The 25887-nt window shown below is 40.9% G+C and overlaps 1 protein-coding gene across 4 annotated transcripts in view; it reads right to left on the minus strand.

Moving 5' to 3' along the window:
- TMEM108 (transmembrane protein 108) overlaps positions 1-25887 on the minus strand; it is a 456490-nt gene that overhangs the window by 48843 nt on the left and 381760 nt on the right. Inside the window, exon 1 of one of the 4 annotated variants that reach the window (XM_060685905.2) lies at positions 447-934. The exons of 2 other annotated variants lie outside the window; for them this stretch is intronic. In XM_060685905.2, the coding sequence (XP_060541888.1) occupies positions 447-459 (13 nt within the window). In that variant the 5' untranslated portion in view covers positions 460-934. Of the gene's footprint in view, positions 1-446; positions 935-25887 lie in introns of those variants that run through there. One more of the 4 variants, XM_060685906.2, reaches the window with a different exon arrangement.

The raw sequence follows: 25887 nt of genomic DNA on the forward strand, positions 1-25887 counted from the left end.
TTAAGGAGTGGGTCATGGAGTGGGAGGCAACGCTAGCAGATTGTTCCTCAGCCATTTACAGTTTAACGAGAACCACCCAACCAACCGGTTTGTCACCAAGATTTGTTTCCACAGAAGCCAATTCGGTCCAAAAAATAAGAACCGGTTTATCAAGCATTCGGAACAATAGATAGTATAAACAGAATAATGATATACCATCCAGGCGGTTTTCCAGCCATCCAGGCAGTTTTCATTCCTGGGCAAGGCGGGCCAGGAGAAAGCGAAATTCCTTTATAGTCAAGCGCAGCTGCTACTGAAAAACACTTCCAGACAGCCGCCTTTTTTGGAAACGATCATCTGGACCCTTTAATAAGCCCTTGAGAGGAGAAGGGCGGCGGGTATAGAAATGGGGGTGCGGCCGCGGCGGCAGGCAGGGAAAGAAGACTCCGATTTAGCTCAGAACTCACCTGAAAATATCATTTGGACCCAACGTCAGCAGACATTCTCACCTGCCGGCCTCATGCGGACTTCCAAGCGGCTTCATAGCAAGGCGTCGAAAAGCCAGATCCAGAGATCGCCCTCTAATGCTGGCGTCTTTTGGGGAGTCAAGGGGACGGGAACCGACTACGTAGGCGTGCCTTGCGGAAACAGATAGCGCCGGCTCTTTTGTAGAGGTTTGGTAAGGCTAGGACCGCGCACGGCTTATTAGTTACGGAGTCCTGTTTTTCCCCGCCCCCAGTAAAGCTGCTTTGTATTCCACTTTGAGCGATTCGTCCCGTCCAGTCCCCCCGCAATTATCCCCGCCCAATACGACATTGGTCTTCTACAATGCTGTGTCGCTCTCCGATCCCACCAGCATCTCGAAGTGCGCTTGTTTGCTAGCGGATAAGCTTGATCCTCCTTGTGCCAGACTAAATGTTCTCTGGTTGAGGCGGCTGGCAGGCAAATTGGTTGCATCTTGCGAGACCCGCTCTCCGGCCTCGTGGAAAACCGGATTAAAAAAACAAAACAAATGTAGGAAAAGGAAAGCAGTGCTGGCAATGATCTCTGGGGTGATCCTTTGTGGGCCTCAACAATTTTAATGAGCTGATAATTTATTTAAAGAATGTAATAATCTTGGGCCCACTTAAGCCCATTGATCTCTACCTCAGGCAACCAGATCTTAAGTGGCCAAAATAGCCAAGGGTAAGCTGTTCCATTATTCCTTATAGGCATCATTCAGATTGAGGAGAGTCAGGAAGCTCTTATTTAGTATTTAGCTTTGAATTCAGTAGCTGCATTCATTCAAAGCAATCAGGTTTAGCTATTGTTTAATTCTTAAGGGATGACTTCACAGTGCTACTGCATATTAACAAGATGTGCTTTGTTTTTTGTTTTTGTCTCTTGACTTCTTTTGCTATTGTGTGTTTGGTTTTAAAAAGTAAAATACACAATAAAAATTATTTTTTTAAAAAAACAAGTTGGATTTGGCCTTACTACAGTGCATGAGGCTAGCCATTATTTTGGAAAATAGATCAAATGGCCTTTAAAAGGTAAAGATAAAGGTTCCCCTCGCACATGTGTGCTAGTCGTTCCTGACTCTAGGGGGTGGTGCTCATCTCTGTTTCAAAGCTGAAGAGCCAGCGCTGTCCAAAGACGTCTCCATGGTCATGTGGCTGGCATGACTAAACGCCAAAGGTGCACAAAATGCTGTTACCTTCCCACCAAAGGTGGTCCCTATTTTTCTACTTGCGTTTTTTATGTGCTTTCGAACTGCTAGTTTGGCAGAAGCTAGGACAAGTAACGGGAGCTCACCCCCTAACGTGGCATGAGGGATTCAAACCGTTGAGCTGCCGACCTTTCTATCGACAAGCTCAGTGTCTTAGCCACTAAGCCACCGCATCCCATTAATGGCCTTTAGCTTTGCTTAATTCTCTTTGTTTGGATATGGCAAAACAGTTTTTTCCTTCTTTCTGTGTCTTTTTCCTATCCAGTATATCTTTCTTAGAAAAAAAAAACCTGCATATATATTCTCTTTTCTGATCAGGGTGGTTGGGAGAATAAGAGAGAAAAGGAGATGCAGCATTGCTTATAAGCCTTCCCCCAATATCAAATGAGCTGTTGGAAGAAAAATCCGCTCCAGTTCCAAGCCAGGAGAAAGGCACTGGAAATAAAATGGAGGCCAATTGGAAAGAACTCTGTTTCTTTTAATACCTTTTTCTGTTTTCTTGTTATATTTTCAATGTTTTTCCAGATTGTCATCCACCAATATTTAACTGCCTCTATCAAATGAATTTATATTAAATCGTTCCCTTCCATTCCACTATTCAATAGTTTAGTAATACAATAATTCAATAATTCAAATTTTTATCTGTTGCACAAATCTATCTTGTAATAAGTCACTTATTAATCAATTAATAGTTAAACTAATTTGAACTAAGATAACCCTCTCACCTGCTACCACTACTTAAGCAAATTATCTTTACCTACTCTTATTTAACACTTAAGCACTGATGACTTTCTAATATATCTTAAGCAATCTAAGTACACATATAGATAATTAATTATGCAATCTCAATATTCAATATTTTAAGTTATAAAAAGCTAATCAAAATTAATAATCAATAATTGAAAGAAGAAGAAAGGAGGAGAAGAAAAGGAAAAATCCAATTATAGAATATAAAAGATTATAGCGTATATAAATTCCTTAATAAAAAAATCTAAAAAGTACTTAATAAATTTTAAATAAGTTCACAATTAATTTAGATTATCTAAAATGGAATATGTAATATATATAATATTAATATAGATATATACTTGTAGATATATAAATTTTCTAATGTTTTTTTTTTGTTGTTGTTATTTGCCCAACTCGTTGATTGATTAATTGCTCAATAACTTCTCTCAATCATAAAAGAGCAAAGGGGAAAAGCAACCAAAAATATAAAAAAATTATTTTACAATGATGCAGCAGGCACGCTTTGCTGTATGATCTGCTTCGCGTTGCTCTTAAGTTCAATCACTCTCCATTTGCATTGTCATTCAGATTTCATCAGCCATGTTATCTTCCCCAAGTGCTCCTTCTCAGTCTCTCAGCTCAAGACAGTCTTATTATTAGTCCTGACAGCTACCGCACTTCCAAAATCCAGTTCCTTTATTCAATTAGTCTATTCCACACTCTTAACTTTCCAAAGTTTGTTTGCTCAAAACAAAGTATCAATCCAATCCACTGAAGGCTCCGTCTCCCTTTCTAAAAGTGTCCTCAATCTCACCAGCACGTCTGCAATTTCGTCTCCTACCAATCTTCTCCAACCTCACAATCGCCGCCAATTCCTTCCAGGTTCCTTCCTTCCACGGTGACAAAAACAGGAAAGAAAACATCCTCAAATCCCACGATCACAACGACATCACCTGCTACACAGAAATTGACTGAAGGTTTCTCTAAAATGGAGAAATCAGGAATGCTACCCACAATGCAAGCAATGCAATCAACATTGACAGCAATACAGGACACGATGATTATGTTACAAGAAAAAATGTCTAGTAACCATACTGAATTGAAGACAGATATTAGGGCATTAGATCAAAAAATGATTGGTATACAGGAATCGATACAAACTAATACACAGAAGATTAAAAAGATGGAAGTTAAAATGGAACAACAGGAAAAAAATTTAGATACGGTTGACCAAAAACTGATGGAACAGAACAGGGAATTGGCAGACTCAATTACCCAATTGGAAATGGATCGAGCCTCCTTCTATCTCCGTTTCCAAAACATTGCGGAAGATAAGGAAGAAGATCTGTGCCAGGTGATGGCAGAATTAATTGCTGAGGTGTTGCAACAAGATAAATTGGATATTATAAAGGAAATTGACGAGGCGTATAGGGTCCAGACAAATTGTGCACGAAGAAATAAATTGCCAAGGGAGGTGCATATAAGATTTGCAAGGAAGAAGGTAAAGGATATCCTCTATAGTATGGCAAGAGATGAGCCAGTCATGTATAAGGGAAAGGAGGTGATCATATTGAAACAAATTCCAAGGAGGGTAAGGGAGATAAGGAGAGATTATAGGTTTTTGGCTACTCAATTAAACAAAAGGAATATTCTCTTCAAGTGGATCTTACCAGAAGGCATGTGGATCACGTGGCAAGGGAATAAAGTTAAGATAGATAGCTTAGTAGCAGCTCAAGAGTTCTTGGATCAATTACGAGCGTCTGAAGAGGATCAAAGTAGTAAAGAAGAGTTAGAGGTGGAAACATCGAAAGAAGAAGCAACCCAGCAGATAAGAGAGAAAGAAGGGACATCGAAGGAAAAGGAGGAGGAAGATAAGGATAGTAAGGAGACAAAGAAAGGCCAAAGTCCACAAAGAATCACACGTGCCAAGAAGTATTAGGATAGTATACAAAAATTAAGAGATGGATGATTGGAAATTGATATCGGTTAACGTAAATGGCCTAAACGATAACAAAAAGAGGAAATTTTTTTTTACAAAATTAGCTAAACAAAATATGGATATAGTGTGCCTTCAAGAGGTCCATATTAAAAAGGAAAATAAAAAATACTAACTAAGAATGTAACTGAGGCGCAGAAGAAAGAGATAGAAGGAACTTTGGGCCTACAGGTTGTCCCAAAAATAAAATACTTAGGAATTTGGCTAACCAAAAGGTGTTCATCTCTGAAAGAAGATAATTATACTCCATTAATTAATAAATTAAAACAAGATTTGGATAGATGGAAAAAGATTAAATTGTCACTTATAGGCAAAATCGCGGCAATCAAGATGAACATCCTCCCCAAGATTTTATTTTTATACCAAAACTTACCAGTGATTTTAGAGAAAATTTTTTTCCTAGAATTAAATAAGATCACGAGGGATTTCGTTTGGGAGGGGAAAAAATCGAGAATTTCACTCAAAATCTTACAGGAAAAAAGGAACGTGGGAGGATTTGGACTCCCGAATTGGGAAATGTATTATAGAGCAGCAAAGCTGATATGGATAAGGGAATGGATCACTTTGGAGAATAAGAGAATCTTAATGTTAGAAGGCCATGATTTACAGAGAGGGTGGCATGCGTATTTATGGGACAAAGATAAGAAAAAGAAAACTTACTTCCACAGGCATAAAATCAGGGACTCCCTAATACAAATGTGGGCGGGGATTAGACAGAGATATTATACAAAAGTCCCAAATTGGCTCTCTACGGTAGAGGCATTGATTTATCCCAACAGGTGGGGAATGGAGAAACTGTGCAGATACAAAGACATCCTCGACGGAGGGGGAAACCTTAAATCAAATGATGTCCTGAGAGACCAAGACATAATTTTAGATTGGTGGACTTACATGCAAATAAAATCAAGATACCAGAAAGACAAGGATGAATTTGGTTTAGAATTAGGATACAACGGATTAGACAAAATTCTGATGGGACCAGGAAAAAAAGCGTTGGCCAAGCTGTATAATTACTTATTAGATGAGGATAGAGATGAGGACATAATCAGAAACCAATTGAGAGCGTGGGAGAGAAATATCGGACATAGTTTGAACTTCAACGAATGGGAAGAGGCGTGGAATAAAAACTATAAATTAACTAGAGCAGCCACGTACAAGGAAAATCATTACAAAATGCTTCATAGGTGGCACTTAGCACCTGCAAGATTAGCACAGATGTTCCCCAATGTACACCCAAGTTGTTGGAAATGCGGTCATGGTCAGGGCACCTTCTTTCATATGTGGTGGACATGCCCCGAAGCCAAAAGATACTGGAGCAAAATTCAGAGATGGTTGAAAGACATACTCAAAGAAGAAATTAATTTGAACCCAGAAATATTTCTCCTGGGAATGGTAAAGAAAGGGCATGGAAAGGAAAAGGTCCACCTCCTAATACACATAACTACAGCTGCCAGACTGGCGTACGCTCAATACTGGAAAAAGAAAGACCTACCACCAGATGACCTTATAATTAGCAAAATATTAGAGTGTGCAGAGACAAGTAAATTAACATACGAGATAAGTGATGATGAAAACTCAGATTACGATATGATATGGGGAAGATGGTACGAATGGATAAATGATAGAATCAAGGAAGGAGTTAAAGGTGCGGAAATTAATTAGAAATGTATAGTATAAATGACACCAGATATTTTTTTCATGTATATATGTATAAACACTGCGAATCCGATGTCAAACAAAATTGCTATTATATTTTATTTGCCTTAAAAAAAAAATCAATAAAGTATATATCAAAAAAAAAAAATATTTGGAATATAAGAAATTGGGGAATCTTTATGCATCCCTAGCTGATAAAAAGAAAAGGGGAGTAGCATTGTACATCAAGAAGGAAATAAAAGCCGAACTAAAATATGCAGACCCGAAGGGAAGTTAAAAGAGGCAACTGTCCAATCTTATTAACAGCAATTTATGCCCCAAATGAAAACCTAGGAGACTTTTATAAAAAATTAGGAGAGAGATTAAGCATGATGGATAAGAGCAAGATTTGCATAATTGGCTATTTTAATGGGGTAATAGTTTCGAATAGAGATTATAAGGGGACCAAAGGTAAAAAGAAAAAGAGGAAAAATTTAACAAAACCATTCTTTGATATGGTAGAAGAACTCAATCTAGTGGATATTTGGCGGGTTCTGCACCCATATCAGAGGCAGTATACATATTATTCTAATCCTAAGAAATCTTGGTCTAGGATTGATATGATGTGGATAAGCAGAGATATAGGGTTAGATATTAAGTCAACAGAAATCATGCCCAACATTTGGGCAGACCATAATCCATTAGAGGTTAAATGGGAATGTACGCACAAGAGAAGAAATACAAGATGGAGATTAAATAATCAATTTCTAAAGGACAAGCAAAATGTTGAGAAAGTAAAAAAAGAATTAAATCTATTTTTTGAAGTAAATGAAAAGGAAGCAACATCTCGAGGTATCATATGGGATACAATGAAAGCGTACATAAGAGGACTAGCAATATCGTATAGTGCACATAGGAATAAGGAAAGAAGAGAGAGGCAGAAGGCACTGATAGAAGAATTAGGGAAAGCTGAGAGGGAACTACAACATAAACCAGATAATAAGGTTGTTAAAGAAAATTGGATGGTTATACGGCACAAATTAAACGTTATAGATCAAGAGGAATTGGCGTACAAAATGAAACGAACCAAACAATATTATTTTGAAAATGCAAACAAACCGGGCAGGTGGCTGTCCTATAGGTTAAAAAAAGAAAAAGAGAAAGGCATAATTCATCAATTGGAAGACCCGGAAGGCCACCTCAACAATAAACAGGAAGATAAATTGGAGATTGCCCGAGAGTATTATGCGGCTCTGTATGCAGAAGAACAAATTCCTAATGAAAAGGTGGTCCAATACTTGTCAAAAGAAAGTCTTCCAAAAATCGGGAAGAGGATAAAGAAATACTTAATAAAGAAATAACGATGACAGAATTAAGGATGGTAATATCAAAACTTAAAAAGAACAAATCCCCAGGCCCAGATGGACTTCCAGGGGAATTTTATAAAAATTCGGATTTGGGAGAAATTTTGTTACCAAAGTTGTTAGAAATTTATAATGAGGCCCTAACAGAATCCAAAATTCCAGAATCATGGAGAGAGGCGTATATTACTCTCCTCCAAAAAGAAGGAGAAGACCCAAAATTAATTAAAAATTACAGACCGATCTCCCTCCTGAATACGGACCACAAAATCTATATGGGTATTTTAGCAGGAAGGCTAAAAATAATTTTGAATAAATTAATACACAGTGACCAAAATGGATTCCTCCCTGGGAGGCAAATCAGGAACAATACAAGGATGATAATAGACATATTGGAATACTATGAGGAACACCCGAACAAAGAAATGGCATTGGTCTTTGTCGACGCCCAAAAGGCATTCGACAATCTTAATTGGCAATTTATGAAACAACAAATTATCCAAATGGAATTCGGATCAAATTTTGTCAATACGATATCCACAATCTATCAAAAACAAAAGGCTAACATATTACTGAATGGAGAATTAACTAAGGCTTTTCAAATTAGAAAAGGGGTCCGACAAGGGTGCCCTCTATCCCCACTTCTATTTATCTTAGCACTAGAAGTATTCTTGAGAAAGATTAGGAACAATAATGAAATAAAGGGTCTGACAATCAGAAAAGAGATATATAAGACACAGGCATTTGCAGATGATGTGGTATTAATCATGGAAGAACCACTAGAATCAGGCACTAAAATTCTGGAAGAATTGGGCAATTACGGGGAGGTAGCAGGCCTTAAATTAAATAAATCCAAAACTAAATTATTAACAAAAAATATGACGGAGGTAAGGAAAAAAGTACTGGAAGAATCAATGGAGATCCAAACCGCCAAGAAGGTAAAATACCTGGGGGTCTGGATTTCATCAAGGTGCTCGGCCGTCAGAGAGGATAATTATTTACCATTGATTAGAAATATTAAACAGGATCTGGAAAAGTGGGGAAGACTACAGATATCATTATTAGGCAGAATCGCGGCAATAAAAATGAGCATATTACCCAAGTTATTGTATCTATTCTGAACGGTCCCTGTTAAATTAGATAAAAAATTCTTTCTGGAGCTCAATAGCATCATCAGGAAATTTATTTGGGAGGGAAAGAAACCAAAGATAGCAATTAGGAATTTACAGGACAAGAAGGAAAGAGGGGGTTTCGGATTACCTAAATGGGAGTTATATCAAAAAGCTGCAAACCTAGTATGGCTGAAAGAATGGGCAACCCTGAGAAATAAAAGACTGTTAACTTTAGAAGGGTATGATCTCCAGAAGGGTTGGCATGCATATCTCTGGGATACTGGGAAGAAGATAAAAACTTACTTCCATAGACATAAAATAAGGGAGATCTTGATACAAATATGGGGAGAGATGAGACAGAAGCACTATAGGAAAATTCTGAGATGGCTTTCCACCATGGAGGCTATAATATATCCAAATGTATTAGAAATGGGTAAAACGGTCAGATACAATGAATTATTAGATGGGGGAGGGAACCTTAAAACAAGGGAAGTATTGATGGAACAAGGTATTTCTATAAACTGGTGGCCATATAACCAAATTAAATCCAGATATAAAAAAGATAAGGAGGAATTTGGCATTGAAATGAGCATAAATGGATTTGACAAGATATGGATGGGTATGGACGACAAAATTCTAGCTAAATTATATAATTACTTATTGGAGTACGATATGGCAGAGGAAGTAGTTAAAGAACCGATGTTAGCATGGGCCAAAAATATAGGACAGAATATAAATCTGAACGAATGGGATTCAATATGGAATAATAACCTTAAAATGACAAAGGCGACGGCTTATAAGGAAAACCAATACAAGCTGTTTTATAGATGGCATATGGCCCCAGCTAGGATAGCAAAGATCTACCCCAATTCGAGCCCTAAATGTTGGAAATGTGACCATCAGCAGGGTACTTTTTATCATTGCTGATGGACATGTAATCAGGCACAAAAATTCTGGAGGATGATATGGATGTGGATTAGAGAAATAATAAAAGAAAATTTTGATTTCGACCCAAAAGCTTTTCTCCTGGGAATTTTGAAAACTGAATATGCAAAAAAGAAAAAGTATTTAATTATACATATTCTGACAGCTGCTAGAATTTCCTTTGCCCAGTATTGGAAAGAAAAACAAATACCACCTCAAGAACATGTTATTGGAAAAATATTGGAGTGCGCCGAAATGAACAAATTGACTTCAGAAATTAATGACAGAGAAGATTCAGAATTTTATAGCGTGTGGGACATGTGGTACGAATGGATCGGGGAAAGAAATAAAGAAGGTAATAGAGATTAAATATTAACTAATTAACAAAAATTATATGAATAGTATTATATTTAGTCTTAGAGAGTTGAGCACTATTATCTTTAAGTGTTTTGAAATTAAATCTAGCTTCAAGAAACAATATCAATAAAAGACAAGTAATAATGCATGTAGATGTATATATGTATATAATTGCACCAATGAACCGAAAATGTACCGATTGTATCACTATATGTTATAATAAAAATCAAATTTAAAAAAAAAATGGAAAGAACTCTGTTTATTTGGATGCCAGAAACTTCAATGACAGAAGTATGTTTCCGGGGTAGCTGGTTTAGGAATGGATTGATTTTTATAGGGTTCTGAAATGCTCTAGGACAGTGATGGCTAACCTTTTTGGCACTGAGTGCCAAAACTGGAGTGCATGCATCTGCACGCATGTCGGAGCACCAGAACCCGGAAGAGAATAGCTGGCTAATGTGCATGCACACCAGCCAGTTGCTCTCTTCTGGCTTCCGGTGCATACATGCACACCAGTCAGTTGGTCTTTACACATATACGTGCCGGAACCCCGAAGAGCAGCTGGTGATGGCACGCATGCCCGCAAAGAGGGCTCTGCGTGCCATAGGTTCGCCATCACGGAGTTATGCAATGTAGTGAGCTTTTGTTATTTCAATGGTGGTGGGTTAATCCTATCATGTCCTAAAGGTCATGTCCTGTCCTTCTTAATCCCATCAGCTGGAGCTGAAGGTGTTTTGTTCATGAATAGATTGGCCCAGTCTTTCTAAATGGGCACAAAATATTCATCTCATATTGGCCAGTTGGCCATAACCTGCTTCCCACAGATATCAGTTTTATATACACAGTAAATCACAGAAGTGAGTACACCCCCTACATTTTGTAAATATTTAAGTATATCTTTTCATGTGACAACACTGAAGAAATGACACTTGGCTACAATGTAAAGGAGTGAGTATACAGCTTGTATAACAGTGTAAATGAGCTGTCCCCTCAAAATAACACAACACACAGCCATTAATATCTAAACTGGGGATATACAAATGCACTTTGTTTTACACATTACATACAGCAGTGTTTTACACAAACACAAAAACAACTGTATTTCTCCCTCAAACTTGTTTGTTTGTTTGTTTGTTTGTTTGTTTATTTATTTATTTATTTATTTATTTATTTATTTATTTATTTATTTAATCAAATTTCTATACCGCCCTACTCCCGGAGGACTCAGGGCGGTGAACAGCCAAGATAAAATTCAGATAATACAAATATTAAAAGTCCCTTAAAATTATTAAATATTTTGGCTGAAATACAGATTAAAACACCCAATTTATAAAATCAAACAAATTAAAAATTTAAAAGAGGAGAGTTAGGCCAGCCTGCTGAAATAAAAAAGTTTTGAGAGCACAACGAAACGTGCGCAGATCTGGGATCCTCCGTATCTCTGGGGGGAGCTTGTTCCAGATGGTAGGTGCCCCCACAGAGAAGGCTCTCCCCCTGGGGGCCGCCAGTCGACACTGTTTGGCCGATGGCACCCTGAGAAGCCTCTCTCTATGGGAGCGTACTGGTCGGTGAAAGGCTACTGGTGGCAGAAGGTGATCTTGTAAATACCCCGGTCCAATGCCATGGAGCGCTCTAAAGGTGGTAACCAAAACCTTGAAGCGCACCCGGAAGACCACCGGGAGCCAGTGCAGCTCGCGCAGGAGGGGGGTCACATGGGAGTGCCACGCCGCTCCCATAACCACCTGCGCGGCCACGTTCTGGACCAGCTGGAGCCTTCGGGTGCTCCTCAAGGGGAGCCCCATGTAGAGAGCATTGCAGTAGTCCAGGCGGGAAGTAACGAGAGCATGAGTGACCGTATTTAATGAGTCCCGATCCAGAAAGGGACGCAACTGGCGAATCAGGCTATTATTAGTTTAACAATAAAGGAAAAGCCACAAATATAACAACAAAGGAGTACCATATCTTTCCACGATGGAAGGCTTTCTGAGCAAAATATCAAGGTGATTCTTTGTTATGCTTTTTTGATACTTTTTGTCCTTTCTTTTTAGTGCCATCTTATGCATTATTGATTTTCCATTGAAATCTTGGAAACATTAGCCATGTACTTGGAATACTCCACTGCTATTACTTTTGAAGGGCTCCCTCAAATGCACTAGAAATAAAATACTGTAGCTCTATCAAACAGACATTAGATGACTACTTTAGAGGACAAAGAAGAAGAATTTAACACAATTACATGCTTGAAGGAATTATATGTCCTTATACTACTTGTGAGAAAGTTGAAAATCAAATATATTCCTTGCAGGAATCAACAGTTCATTGCTGTGGGTTCTAATCTAGTCTGAGGTAGGGAAAATTGCTATTTTTACACTAGAGAAATGATGGAGCAGACATTAAAACTGGTCAGCATTCATATATAAGACCTTTCAGTTAGATTCTGAAAATAGAATGTGGATGTAAATCTTACAGGGAGCTCCTCAAAACTGTATTCTATGTTTCATTATACATAAATTTTATTGAAATCAATAGTGCTTAGCTTATATTATCATTAATTAAATATGATAAATGTAATCAATAGACAGCCATTTGTTGCATTTGTATCTTGGAAAAAGCTCTGTTGAACACATGGAAGTTACTTTTCATTAAATATAAAATTCCTTTGCATTGTACATTTGGATCTAAATTGCAGATCCAAAGGAATTATTAGTATTTAGTATTTATTAAATTTTTATACCGCCCCCTCTCCTGAAGGACTCGGGGCGGTGAACAGCCAGAATTAAAAACACACAATACAAATATTAAAATACATTAAAACAAAATTAAATTATCTTCAATTTAAAACCCCTTACCCATAAAATTCACCCAATTAAAAAATTTTTAACCCAGCCCGGCTTGCTGAAATAAAAAAGTCTTCAGGGCCCGGCGGAAGGTACAGAGGTCCGGGATTAGTCGTATCCCTGGGGGTAGCTCATTCCAGAGGGCGGGTGCCCCCACAGAGAAGGCTCTTCCCCGGGGGGTCGCCAGCCGACATTGCCTGACCGACGGCACCCTGAGGAGGCCCTCTCTGTGGGAGCGTGTTGGCCGGTGGGAGGTTATCGGAGGCAGAAGGTGGTCTCATAAGTAACCGGGTCCTAAGCCATGGAGCGCTTTGAAGATGAGAACCAACACCTTGAAGTGCACTCGGAAGACCACTGGAAGCCAATGCAGCTCGTGCAGGAGAGGTGTCACATGGGAGCGCCATGTTGCCCCCATAAGTACCCGCGCGGCCGCATTCTGCACCAGTTGGAGCCTCCGAGTGCTCCTCAAGGGGAGCCCCATGTAGAGAGTGTTGCAGTAGTCGAGGCGGGAAGTGACGAGGGCATGAGTGACTGTGCATAGGGAGTCCCGATCCAGAAAGGGGCGCAACTGGCATATCAGGCGAACCTGATAGAAAGCCCCCCTGGCCACGGCTGTCATATGCTCTTCTAAAGACAGCCATGCGTCCAGGAGGACACCCAAGTTACGCGCCCTCTCCGTGGGGGCCAATGTCTCACCCTCAATAGTCAGCGATGGCACCAGCTGACTATATCGGGACGCCGGCAGCCACAGCCACTCAGTCTTGGAGGGATTGAGTCGGAGCCTGTTCCTCCCCATCCAGACCCGCACGGCCTCCAGGCACCGGGACATCACTTCAAGGGCATCGTTGGAGTGGTCTGGGGTGGAGATGTACAGCTGGGTGTCATCAGCGTACACTGCACCCAGCACTGCACCCCAAAACCATGGATGATCTCGCCCAGCGGCTTCACATAAATGTTGAACAGGAGAGACGAGAGGACCGACCCTTGTGGCACCCCACAAACCAAGTGCCTTGAGGTCGACCTCTGCCCTCCAGCCAACACAGACTGCGACCAGTCGGAGAGATAGGAGGAGAACCACCGTAAGACAGTGCCTCCCACTCCCAACCCCTCCAACCGGCGCAGCATGATACCATGGTCGATGGTATCAAAAGCCGCTGAGTGGTCTAATAGGACCAGAACAGAGGAGCAACCTCTGTCCCGAGCCCTCCAGAGATCATCAACCAACGCGACCAATGCCGTTTCCGTGCTGTACCCGGGCCTGAAGCCAGACTGGAATGGATCTAGATAGACGGTTTCATCCAGGTACTGCGGGAGCTGTCGCGCAACCACACTCTCAACAACCTTCACCAAGAAGCGAAGGTTGGAAACTGGACGATAGTTTGCTAAAACAGCTGGGTCCAGAGAGGGCTTCTTGAGGAGGGGCCTCACCACCGCCTCTTTCAAGGTGGGAGGCAAGAACCCCTCACTCAAGGAAGCATTTATAATCCTCTGGAGCCAGCCTCGTGTAACCTCCCATGTAGCCAGCACCAACCAGGAGGGTCCAATAAACATGTGGTTGCGTTCAACCTCCCCAGCATCCTGTCCACGTCCTCAGGAGTCACAGGGTCAAACTCATCCCAGATAACCGTCTCAAGACAGACCTCGGACAACCCGCCTGTACCTACCCAGTCAGAGTCCAAGCCTTCCCGAATTTGAGCGACTTTATCGTGCAGATAATGCGCAAAATCCTCAGCACAACCTTGCAAGGGGTCTTCCCGCGCTCCCAGATGGAGAAGGGAGCGAGTCACCCTAAACAAGGCAGCTGGGCGATTTTCTGCCGACACAATAAGAGCGGAAAAGTAATTACACTTCGCCACCTTTATCGCCACTAAGTAGGTCTTGATATAAGACCTCACTAGTGTACGGTCACATTCAGAGCGACTGGCCCTCCAATTACTCTCTAGGCGTCTTTTCCGGCGTTTCATCCCCCTCAGCTCCTCGGAGAACCAAGGAGCTGGGCAGATTTGGCGCCGGGTCAGAGGCCGCAAAGGCACGACCCGATCTAAAGCACCAGCGGCCGCCCTATCCCAGGCGGCCACCAGGTCTTCTGTCGAGTCGCGCGCCAGAGTCTCAGGAAATGGCCCAAGCTCCATTCGGAACCTATCAGGATCCATCAGGCGCCTGGGGCGGAACCACCTGATCGGTTCCGCCTCCCTGCGGTGGGGCGTAGCAGTCAGGAAGTCAAGTCTGAGGAGAGAATGGTCTGACCATGACAAGGGTTCAATAACTATATCCCCTGTATCTAAGCCATTCAACCACTGCCCAGAGACGAAAACCAAGTCCAGCGTGTTTCCTCCTGTGTGAGTGGGGCCCTGAATTAACTGGGTCAGGTCCATGGCTGTCATGGAAGCCATGAACTCCCGAGCCACCTCAGATGCTTCGCCGATGGACGGCAATTATACCCCCTGATCCTTCTGAATATCTAGTTTGGCTTTCAGATACATTTTTTAAATTAAATTTCTCCAAAAGAATTATAGATTTACGAGCACAGAAAATATTTAGTACATTAGTAAAGGAGATTTCATTCAAAAATGAGTTAATCAAAAATGTTTTATTCCTTATATATCTGTTGCAGCCAATCAGCGATTTCATCCTAAAATACCTTCTGTGAAATCAGAATGGCACTAAGTTAATAACAGATTACAAACGCTCTACTTTAACCAGTCTGAATCAATTGCTATTAGAGAATAGTTATGCCTGCATCCTTACCAAGCAGAATTGTGATTCCAAGTACATAATGTGAATTCTTATGTCCTAGTTTTCCTTCATCATCTGTAGCAGTGTTTCTCAAAGCTGGTAACTTTAATACGTGTAGACTTCAACTCTTGAATTCAAGTCCACATGTCTTAAAGTTGCCAACTTTGAGAAACACAGATCTTTAAGGAAGAAAACAATGGGGGTGCAACAGGGAGAAGTAAAATTATTGGATTGAGGAAAAAAAATACTTCAGGGAGATGAGTGCAACATAAACTTATACCAATGACAAATGTTTTTTATCAGGGCAACCTGGTCTACCCAAATATGGGACGGAGCATACTGCTTCCACTTTCGCCTTTCAGCCCCAATCCAGGGGGTTTCGCAGGCAATCACTTTTGCAACAAACTATTTTTATGTTAAATTTATACTTTACTGACAAAAAGATAAAGGGAAACTAGTATAGATTTATTTCAAGCTATTTTGCTCTTGTCAGCTAGTTATACGAGAACTAAATAGCTTGAAATAGATTTATATTAGTCTCCCTTTATTTCTTTGTTGATTAAAAAATAAATTTAACATGCCAATGACTGCAACTGTAGTTAATATAGATAGTCCTTGACTTACAATTGACCCTAAATTTTCTGTTGCTAAGCAAGGTAGTTGTTAAGTGAGTTTTGCCCCATTTTGCTACCTTTTTGCCACAGTTGTTAAGTGAATCGTGTGAGTCATTAAGCGAATCTGGCTTTCCCCCATTGATGTTGCTTGTTGGAGGCTGGCTGGGAAAGTTGCAAATGGCAATCACATGACCTAGAGACAATACAATTGTCATAAATACCTGCCAGTTGCCAACCACCTGAATTTTGATCATGTCACCATGGGGATGCTGCAAGGGTCATAACTGTGAAAATGAGTCATAAGTCACTTCAGTGGCATTATAACCTTGAATGGTTACTAAACAAATGTTGTCGAGAACTGCCTGTACTAAGTTCACAGACAAATGATCATTATTTAAATAAACAATAATCCATAGCCTATTCAATACTAGCTTTTCAGCGGTTACATTTTACTTCCCTGATACACAAAACTGATTTTGTGTAATAATATGTAATAAAGGTGGTAATAAATGCAACAAATATTTCATGAAATTCTTTGTTACTTTTCATGTTGCATATTGAAATTGTCACTTGAATGTGTGAAACAACTCTTTCAGCTGAACTGTAACTGCAGGAGCTGTCCAATTTAAATTGGCTGAATTATCCAACTGTTAAAGCCTGAAAGTCATAGTTGGCTTTGACTGACATGCTACAAATTATATTCCAAAGAAGTCTGCAGGGGGATGCCAAAAATAAAATTGATATAATTTACAGTTCAATATTGGTAAATATAAATACCACTACTATAATTATTTTCTATATATTTAATAATTTTTGCCTCAATCACATTCAAACTATATAAGAACATTTTTTGAAAAAGGTTCAGGAACAGTTTTTAAGTCTTTGAGAGCTAAATAATATGCATGCCTATTCTAAAAAAGTGCAGGTTTTCCTTTTTGTTGCAAGGCATGAAGTGTGGGAAAAATGTGAAGTAAGCTCAATGCATATTTGAAAACAGTCCAAGCTGTGCTTCTTTTAGAAATTGCACCTACAGTAGTCTGAAATACGTTACAGTACTTGTATTTTTGGCTAGAGGCAGGGGACCAAAACAAAGATCAAGGGCTGGTTTGTGTGTGTGTGTGTGTGTGTCTGTGTGTGTGTGTGTCTGTGTGTGTGTGTGTCTGTGTGTGTGTGTGTCTGTGTGTGTGTGTGGTTACACGCTATTTACTGTTCCTTTATTTAGAAGTATCCCTGCTGGGAGCTATCTATGCACATTTGTTCACTGCCAATTATGCTGCCAGAGACATCTTGATGTACCACAAAGTGACATTTTAACACAAGATATTTATCTGCCTAGTTAATAAAATATAAAATAAAGAAAAGAGGGCGATAAATAAATAGTCTGCTGCAAGTCAGTTTACCTTCATTTGGCATTGTACATTATCCATTAATATTAGGCACCGCATAATAGCATTGGCATTGTTTCAAAAATGGACCTCTTTTATAAGCATATAAACTTAATAAACAACCTACTGTCTAACAAGCAATTTGGCTTTAGAAAAAAATTGTCCTGCACTCTGCAACTATTACACTGCAAAAATATATGGACTTCAAAACTCAACCAGGGTAAATCAATAGATGCAATTTATATAGACTTCTGTAAAGCCTTCGATTCAGTGGTACACGACAAGCTACTTCTAAAACTAAAATCTTATGGCATTTCGAGATTTGTGCATAAGTGGATAGCTGTGTTCCTATCAAACAGGCAGCAAGTAGTCAAAATAGGGAACGCCTTATCTAACCCTGTACCTGTTAACAGCGGTGTCCCCCAAGGCAGCGTTTTAGGACCCACACTCTTTATACTTTATATAAATGACCTTTGTGATCATATTATAAGCAACTACATTCTCTTTGCGGATGATGTAAAACTATTCAACACCACTGACAATGCTGCTACTCTACAAAAAGACCTCGACTATGTGTCAGAATGGTCAAACAATTGGCAACTCCAAATCTCAACCAACAAATGCTCTGTCTTACACATTGGCAAAAAAAAAAAAAAATCAGAACACAAAATACAAGCTAGATGGATACAACCTAACAGACAACCCTCACCCTGTCAAATGCCTTGGAGTACTCATCTCAAATGATCTAAGTGCCAGAGCTCACTGTAACAGCATTGCTAAAAAAGCATTAAGAGTTGTTAACCTAATCTTATGTAGTTTCTTTTCTGGTAATATTGAACTGCAAACTAGAGCATACAAAACTTTTGCCAGACCAATTCTTTTTTTCGTTTTTTTTGCAAAAAGTTTTTTTTTTTAAACCAAACATACCAATTACATCTTTTCGGAACAGAGCTTTGATCTGGTCATCAATTTGTACAATTTTTTATCATCTTTAACAAAATTTTGTATATTCTATTTTGCTATAACACTTATTTCTCAATCTTAAATCACATATTCAACTAATACCATCTTAAAAAGAGTTTACTCTTATTTACTTAATCAAAACAATTATCCTTCTATTAACCCACCTAAAATCTTAAATCAGTTAATAACTCATAGTACATTTATCAAATTTAAATCTTACCTCTAATCTTAAAAATATAGCAATTTAATATTTAGACATAGTTCTTAATTCAAATAATGCTATTTCAATTTTATTTTCTTTTTTGCTTAAGTAAAAAATTTGCTTAAGTAAATTCAAATTATTACAACTGTTAGACATATTTAAACAATATCCCAATTATTATAGCTATCAATTTTCTCAAACAATACCTTCCAATATCTTAATAAAAATTGATTCATTATTTCCATTTATATATTTTCTTTTTACATAATCTTTTTTTTATCCTTCCACTGTAAATCCCAGTGTAATCATCTTTGTTCCACTGTTAATCCCAGTGTAATCAGTTTGCCAGACCAATTCTTGAGTACAGCTCATCTGTCTGGAACCCACACTGCATATCAGACATTAATATAATCGAACGAGTCCAGAGATATTTCACAAGAAGAGTCCTCCACTCCTCTGCTCGCAACAAAATATCTTATGCCACCAGACTCGAAATTTTGGGTTTAGACAGCTTAGAACTTTGCCGGTTTTGGTCTGACCTGACCACAGTACATAAAATCATCTGTTACAATGTCCTACCAGCCAACGAATACTTCAGCTTCAACCAAAAAATACAAGAGAACACAATAGATACAAACTCATAGTAAACCGATCCAAACTAGACTGCAGAAAATACGACTTCAGTAACAGAGTTGTCAATGCCTGGAATGCACTACCTGACTGGTTTCTTCCCCAAATCCCCAAAACTTTAACCTTAGACTGTCTACTGTAGACCTTACCCCATTCCTAAGAGGTCTGTAAGGGGCGTGCATAAGCGCACCAGCGTGCCTACCATCCCTGTCCTAATGTTTTCTTTTATTTGTATCCTTTTCATGTATTTATAATTACATTTTCACCTGTATCTGTCATAAAATACATGCTTGATGAAATAAATAAATAAATAAAATAAATAAAATAATTTGTGTGGATTTCAAAAGCAGCATATGTAGCCCTTCAACTGGAGCTGGGGTGTCAAACTCGATTTCATTGAGGGCCACATCAGGGTTGTGTTTGACCTCAGGGTAGCAGGGGGCATGGCCAGCATGGGTGTGGCCATCTTGATGTCACTTATGTTGGGGGCATCTGTGGTGGCCTGGGCGGGGCTGGGAGGATCCATTGTCTCCACTTTTGTTGTCGGCTGGGACGGCCTCCTGCAGTCCTCTGCAGCCTTCACTGAAAGAGGCACCGCAGGCTGGTCCTTCACTGTTCCAGGGCAGCCCTGCAGGCCAGATCTAGGCATCCCATGGGTTGGATTCAGCCCATGGGCCTTGAATTTGACACCCCTGAACTAGAGGGCTACTAACTTTGAAACCAACATTCATTCCTCAGTCAGATGACTGAGCCTGGATGATTCCCTTTCACCCATAACAGGAACAATGTTTCACAATCATTTGGGTGAATTAGTGCAGACAACTGCAAACATGGAATTCTATTTCCAAGGCTGAAAGAATGTTTATTGAAATGTTGTCCCATCATTCTTCTTTCCTGCATCCAGTGGCAATGATTTCAATAGACAATAAACTGTAATGTGTATGGAAGCCCAAAATACTACTGTATATGCTTGGATTTATAATTTAACTAACCAAAATCTTTACTGTCTTGAGCAACTCATCTAATCATTTCCGATACTGATCCATAGTATCCAATCAAGGATCCTTCTCCATACAGCACAGGTCTCTGGACAATAATTTCCTCTTCCACTAATATCAAATGTTTAAAGTCCACTAATGCAATCAAGAAGCTGCATGTACAGTCCACACAAGAACATGTTATATTCTCCTCGAATCAGCAAAACATCTGGGGGAACTTCTTTCCCCCAACAAATCTGACACAAAATTTCAGTGGACATAATTTCCAAGCTTTGAAGAAGAAGCAAATTTGCACAAGTCTGAGCACCACTAGGAAAGGAGGACTGTTCATATCCATGTCTGATATTGTAAACTATAGAAATTTTGTCACTGCTTTTATCAGAATCAAGATTACATTTATTGTTCAGAACCCAGTTTTTAGCTCTTGTTTAATTGTATGAATTCAAGAAGCATCACTATGGGACAGCAAGAAAAAGACAAATTAGTTAAAAATGTATTAATTGTCACACCCCTGCACGCTGCAACGCTTCAGGCGAAATAAGAACTTGAACAGCAGCTTCTCAGTGTGTGAGTCGTTTAATTCTTCCGGCGTACAACGATACCGGTGGGTGATATTGATGCACATGCACAAAGTCGGCGTTGGGAGCGGCTGCCTCCCAACGCCTTTTAAATCCTCACGCCACTGAAATAGATGCCCTTCCGGCTAGCGCGGCCACAGCGCATGCGCACAGGGCCATGGCTCCGAAAGCGGGCGAGAAGCGGCAGAGGCCAGCGGTTCCTAACCCGGCCACTGCGTGACCGGCCGCCTACGTTAATATAACACCCCCCGTCACCCGGTGTGTGTTTCCATTGCCCCAGTCCACCCCGGTCTTGGCCGCGTTGCCGCTGGCATGTAGCAAGCCTCCACGTGACTGTCCAGGATGTCGGCTGCTATGCGGTGAGTTGTCGAGGGCTCTCGACAGGCGGCTCCCCCTACCAAGGCTGCTCCTGGAAGACAGAAATGAAGATGTCAACAGCAGGTTTAAACGGTAGTAACAACCCCCTTTATGGCCCGGGTTTATGTGGATGCTGCGCGTGGAAGCGCCTGATCAACCGATCAGCCCTCATGTCAATAGCACTAACCCATGAGGCGTCCTCGAATGGGTAACCCCTCCATTTAACTAAATACTGCGTTTTGCCCCTCCTGTATCTAGAATCCAGGAGTTCCTCTATTTCATATTGATTCCCATCCACTGGCCCAGGTCTGGATAAAGTGTTTCGTACTGCTCCAAGTGGTTTCAGGAGGCTGCTATGAAACACTGGGTGAACTTTACCCAATAAGGGGGGTAGTTTTAGTTCCACGGTCACTGGATTAATAACCCGTATAACCGGGAAGGGGCCCAGATACTTCGGTCCCAATTTCCTGCTGGGTGTACGCAGTTTTAGGTATTTTGTCGATAAATAAACTTGATCTCCTACTACGAATGGTTTACAGTCGGCTCTTTTTTTATCCGCTTGGTATTTGTATGTCTCTGTTGCTTTATCTAAAGCTTTTCTTATGTGTGGCCATTGTTCCCAGATGTGGGTAGCCCATTTATCGGGTGATAGCTCCTTCTGTTTTTGTAGATCCAATTCAGGTACCGCGGGGAATTCTTTGCCTGACATGATTTGGAAAGGAGTATACCCAGTACTATTATGAACAGCATTATTGTATGCTATCTCAGCGAACGGGAGTAATTCCGACCAATCGGACTGCTGATAAGACACGTAACATCGTAGATATCGTTCTATCAGCGCGTTCACTTTTTCGGCTGCTCCATTAGTGCATGGATGAAAGTCTGAACTCAGTCCTTGGGATGACCCTATCATTTTTACGAACAAGCGCCAAAATCGAGAGGTGAATTGGACACCTCTATCCGAGATGATCCGCTGCGGAGGTCCATGTAACCGGTAAATATGCCAAATGAATAACGTGGCTAATTTGCGAGCTGACGGTAAGCCAGGACATGGGATAAAATGAGCTTGTTTCGAAAAGAGGTCCACCACAGTCCATATCACTGTGTTACCACCACTCTCTGGAAGATCTACGATGAAGTCCATGGCAATTTCATCCCAAGGGCGTGTGGGTTCTGCTACACTTTCAAAAGACCAAGGGGTTTTCCCGTCTGAGGTTTCGCCACTGCACATATTCTACAACTTTTCACGTACTGTTCAACATCCTTTCGTAAACGTGGCCACCAAAATTGGCGACGTACTAGATGCAAGGTTTTTAGAAAGCCGAAGTCACCAGCCGCTTTAGTGTCATGACAACGGTGTAAAACAGATTGTCGCAAGGTCTCGGGAATATATAGCTTATCCCCTACCCAGTCAAACCCATCTCGTCGGGTCACCTTTTGTCTATGTTCTGTGAGCCAGGTATCAGTAGCTAGTCGTCGGCGTAGCTCTTCCTTCCACGTAGAATCGAGACCGGTATGGAACGTTTGGCAAACCTGTTGTTTCTCTGGTACCATTGCTTGTACCACCTCTTCCCTTTTACTATCAAATTGTGGTAAACGGGATAGCGCATCCGCCAGGAAGTTCCGCCCACCTGGGACGTACTGCAACGTGAAGTTAAAACGTTGAAAATATTGCGCCCACCAGACTTGTTTCGGGGACAACCGTCTAGGATTCTGTAAGGCCTCTAAATTCTTATGGGCCGTCCACACCTCAAAGGTGATTCCACTACCTTCTAACAGGTGGCGCCATGTCAGCAAGGCCCAACGTACTGCAAAGGCCTCCTTTTCCCAGATCGCCCAATGTCTTTCAGTGACTGTGAACTTGCGTGACGTGTACGCACACGGATGGAGCTCCCCGTCTGGGGTTTTTTGCAGTAATACCGCGCCAACAGCTATGTCACTAGCATCTGCTTGTACGATGAAAGGCAAGGAGGGGTTTGGATGTTGCAAGATAGGCGCTTGTGCGAATAGTCCTTTTAACGCCTCGAAAGCTCTCTGGCAATCTGGCGTCCAGCAGAGCACCTGGCCTGGCCGTGCTTTCACCCCTGATGCTTTTGTACGTAACAGGTCGGTCAAGGGAAGGGCTATATGGGCAAAAGCGGGGATGAATTGCCGGTAGAAATTAGCGAATCCAAGAAAGCTCTGTAACTGCTTCCGTGTAGTAGGTGCTTGCCACTCTAACACCGTGTTCACCTTTTTCGGGTCCATCTCCACTCCAGCCCCGGATATGCGGTAACCCAGATAATCCAGTTTTGTACAGTGGAACTCACACTTTGAAAGTTTGACGAACAATTTTGCACGGAGTAATTTAGACAGCACCTGTCGCACTAACGCAATGTGTTCTTCTATTGTTTTGGTATAGATAAGGATATCATCAAGGTAGACAAGGACTCCTCTATATAAATGTTCATGTTCATGGTAGTGAAACACCGACTTTTCTGTCACACCCCCGCACGCTACAACGCTTCAGGCGAAATAAGAACTCGAACAGCAGCTTCTCAGTGTGTGAGTCGTTTAATTCTTCCGGCGTACAACGATACCAGTGGGTGATATTGATGCACATGCACAAAGTCGGCGTTGGGAGTGGCTGCCTCCCAACGCCTTTTAAATCCTCGCGCCACTGAAATAGACGCCCTTCCGGCTAGCGCGGCCACAGCGCATGCGTACAGGGCCATGGCTCCGAAAGCGGGCGAGAAGCGGCAGAGGCCAGCGGTTCCTAACCCGGCCGCTGCGTGACCGGCCGCCTACGTTAATCTAACACCCCCCCGTCACCCGGTGTGTGTTTCCATTGCCCCAGTCCACCCCGGTCTTGGCCGCGTTGCCGCTGGCATGTAGCAAGCCTCCACGTGACTGTCCAGGATGTCGGCTGCTATGCGGTGAGTTGTCGAAGGCTCTCGACATTAATATTCATTTTAGGGAGTTATTTGATTATATTCATATCAAGGATTCTTAGGAAGACTCTGTATTTCCCCATTCATTCATCAGAAGGATGGGTGGATCATGATTTTACAAGATCCACTTTATTATTTTATTTGTATTCAAGGATCTAACAACTGAAATTACTGATATGAAAGACATAGTCTTCACATTATGTCAAGGCTTTGACTAATGAACTCAAGCAAATCAGAATCCTGAAACTTGGCTCTTTCTGTCAGAATATTCATGACTGGGAAGACATGGTAACAAAGTCAGCCAATGAATAGGCATAACAACTAAGTCAGCCAATTGGGACCTGAGACATACTGGAGCCAGGGCGTGTCTTAGTCTGCAACTTCTGAGTCTGTGCAAAAAGAAGCAAAACTGAAAGCAGCGTCTGTGAACTTGTCTGCTGATCTGAGCTGAAATGAAACTTACTGTTCTCTCCTGCCTTGTGTTTTGCTTGTAACTGTTACATTGGAAGAATCTTCTATATCAGTATTGTGCATTTATCTTCGTGTATTATTATGTATATAAAGAAGTTAATGAATCCAGCTGAATCAGTTATCTCTGTGTGCTTCTGGATTTGATTTTTGCAAGGAATTCTGACAAGTTATGGGCCCAGAGCAGGGGTGGGTTCTACTTACCTTTACTACCGGTTCGCAACGGGGCTGCATCAGCAGGTTTTCAACAATGGTTGGGACAATTAGGTATAAAACACAGATGCACAAATCCATATACAGCTGCTGAGAATGGTGTAGTTGAGAGGTGGAATGGTATCTTACAAATGATGACTGCTGGAGGATTCTGGTCTGAGCAGGTCATATTGGGGTAAAGCCATATTGACTGCTAACTATTTAATTAATAGACTGTGGAGTTCATCTATTAATGATACTCCCTATGCAGTGCTATATGGGAGAAAACCATCTCTGGCACATTTAAGAATTTTTGAGTAATGCATGGGTGCATATTCCAAAAGCAATTAGAAGAAAAGGACAACCAAAGGCTATTAAGCTCAGATTTATGAGCTATGAGCCAGGTTCAAAAAGCTATTGTTTTAGTGATGGGAGCAAAAGAATAGTGATTTCCAGGTCGGATAGTTTTGCAGAGCAAAATTGGAACAGAATTGATGCAAATTTTTGGAATGCTTCACTTAGTGACAGTAACTCACTTAGTGATGGTAACTCACAGTGATGGTGTCACGTTCAGGGATGAGAAGCTGAAAAAGATATGAAACAAGAGAGGGTTGAAACACAGGAGCAGTCAATACCATGCAGGTCAGAGCGATGGAACAAAGGGATTCCACCTGACAGGTATTCTGCTAGTAAAGTTAAAGCGTGTAATGTATGGTATGAGCCAAGAAACTATAAGGAAGTATTGGCATTACCTAAAATTGAACAAGTAAAAACAAAAGAAGCCATGGACAAAGAAATGAACTCCATGGATGAACATAAAATGTTCACATCTCTGGCTTTACCACAGGGTAGCAAAGTTGTAGGATGCAAGTGGGTATACAAGAAAAAGTACTGCCCAATAATGAGTTACAATATAAAGCCAGGTTAGTTGCATAAGGTTTTTTACAGTTGAAAAATGTGCACTATGATGAGGTATTCGCGCCAACAGTAAAGAGTGAAAGCATAAGGCTGGCACTAGCATTGGCAGCAGCACATGGCCATGAAATTTGGCATTTTGACATAACCACTGCATTCCTCAATGCAGAATTAGAGAAAGAAATTTACATGATTCAAGCACCAAGGTATGAACGTGAAAGGCCTAACACAAGGGGTGAAATGCTCCTGGTTCGGACCAGATCGCCTGATCTGGTAGCGAT

Source organism: Pantherophis guttatus, chromosome 4, assembly GCF_059756535.1.
Source record: "Pantherophis guttatus breed Tessera chromosome 4, ASM5975653v1, whole genome shotgun sequence".
Taxonomy (NCBI): Eukaryota; Metazoa; Chordata; class Lepidosauria; order Squamata; family Colubridae; genus Pantherophis; species Pantherophis guttatus.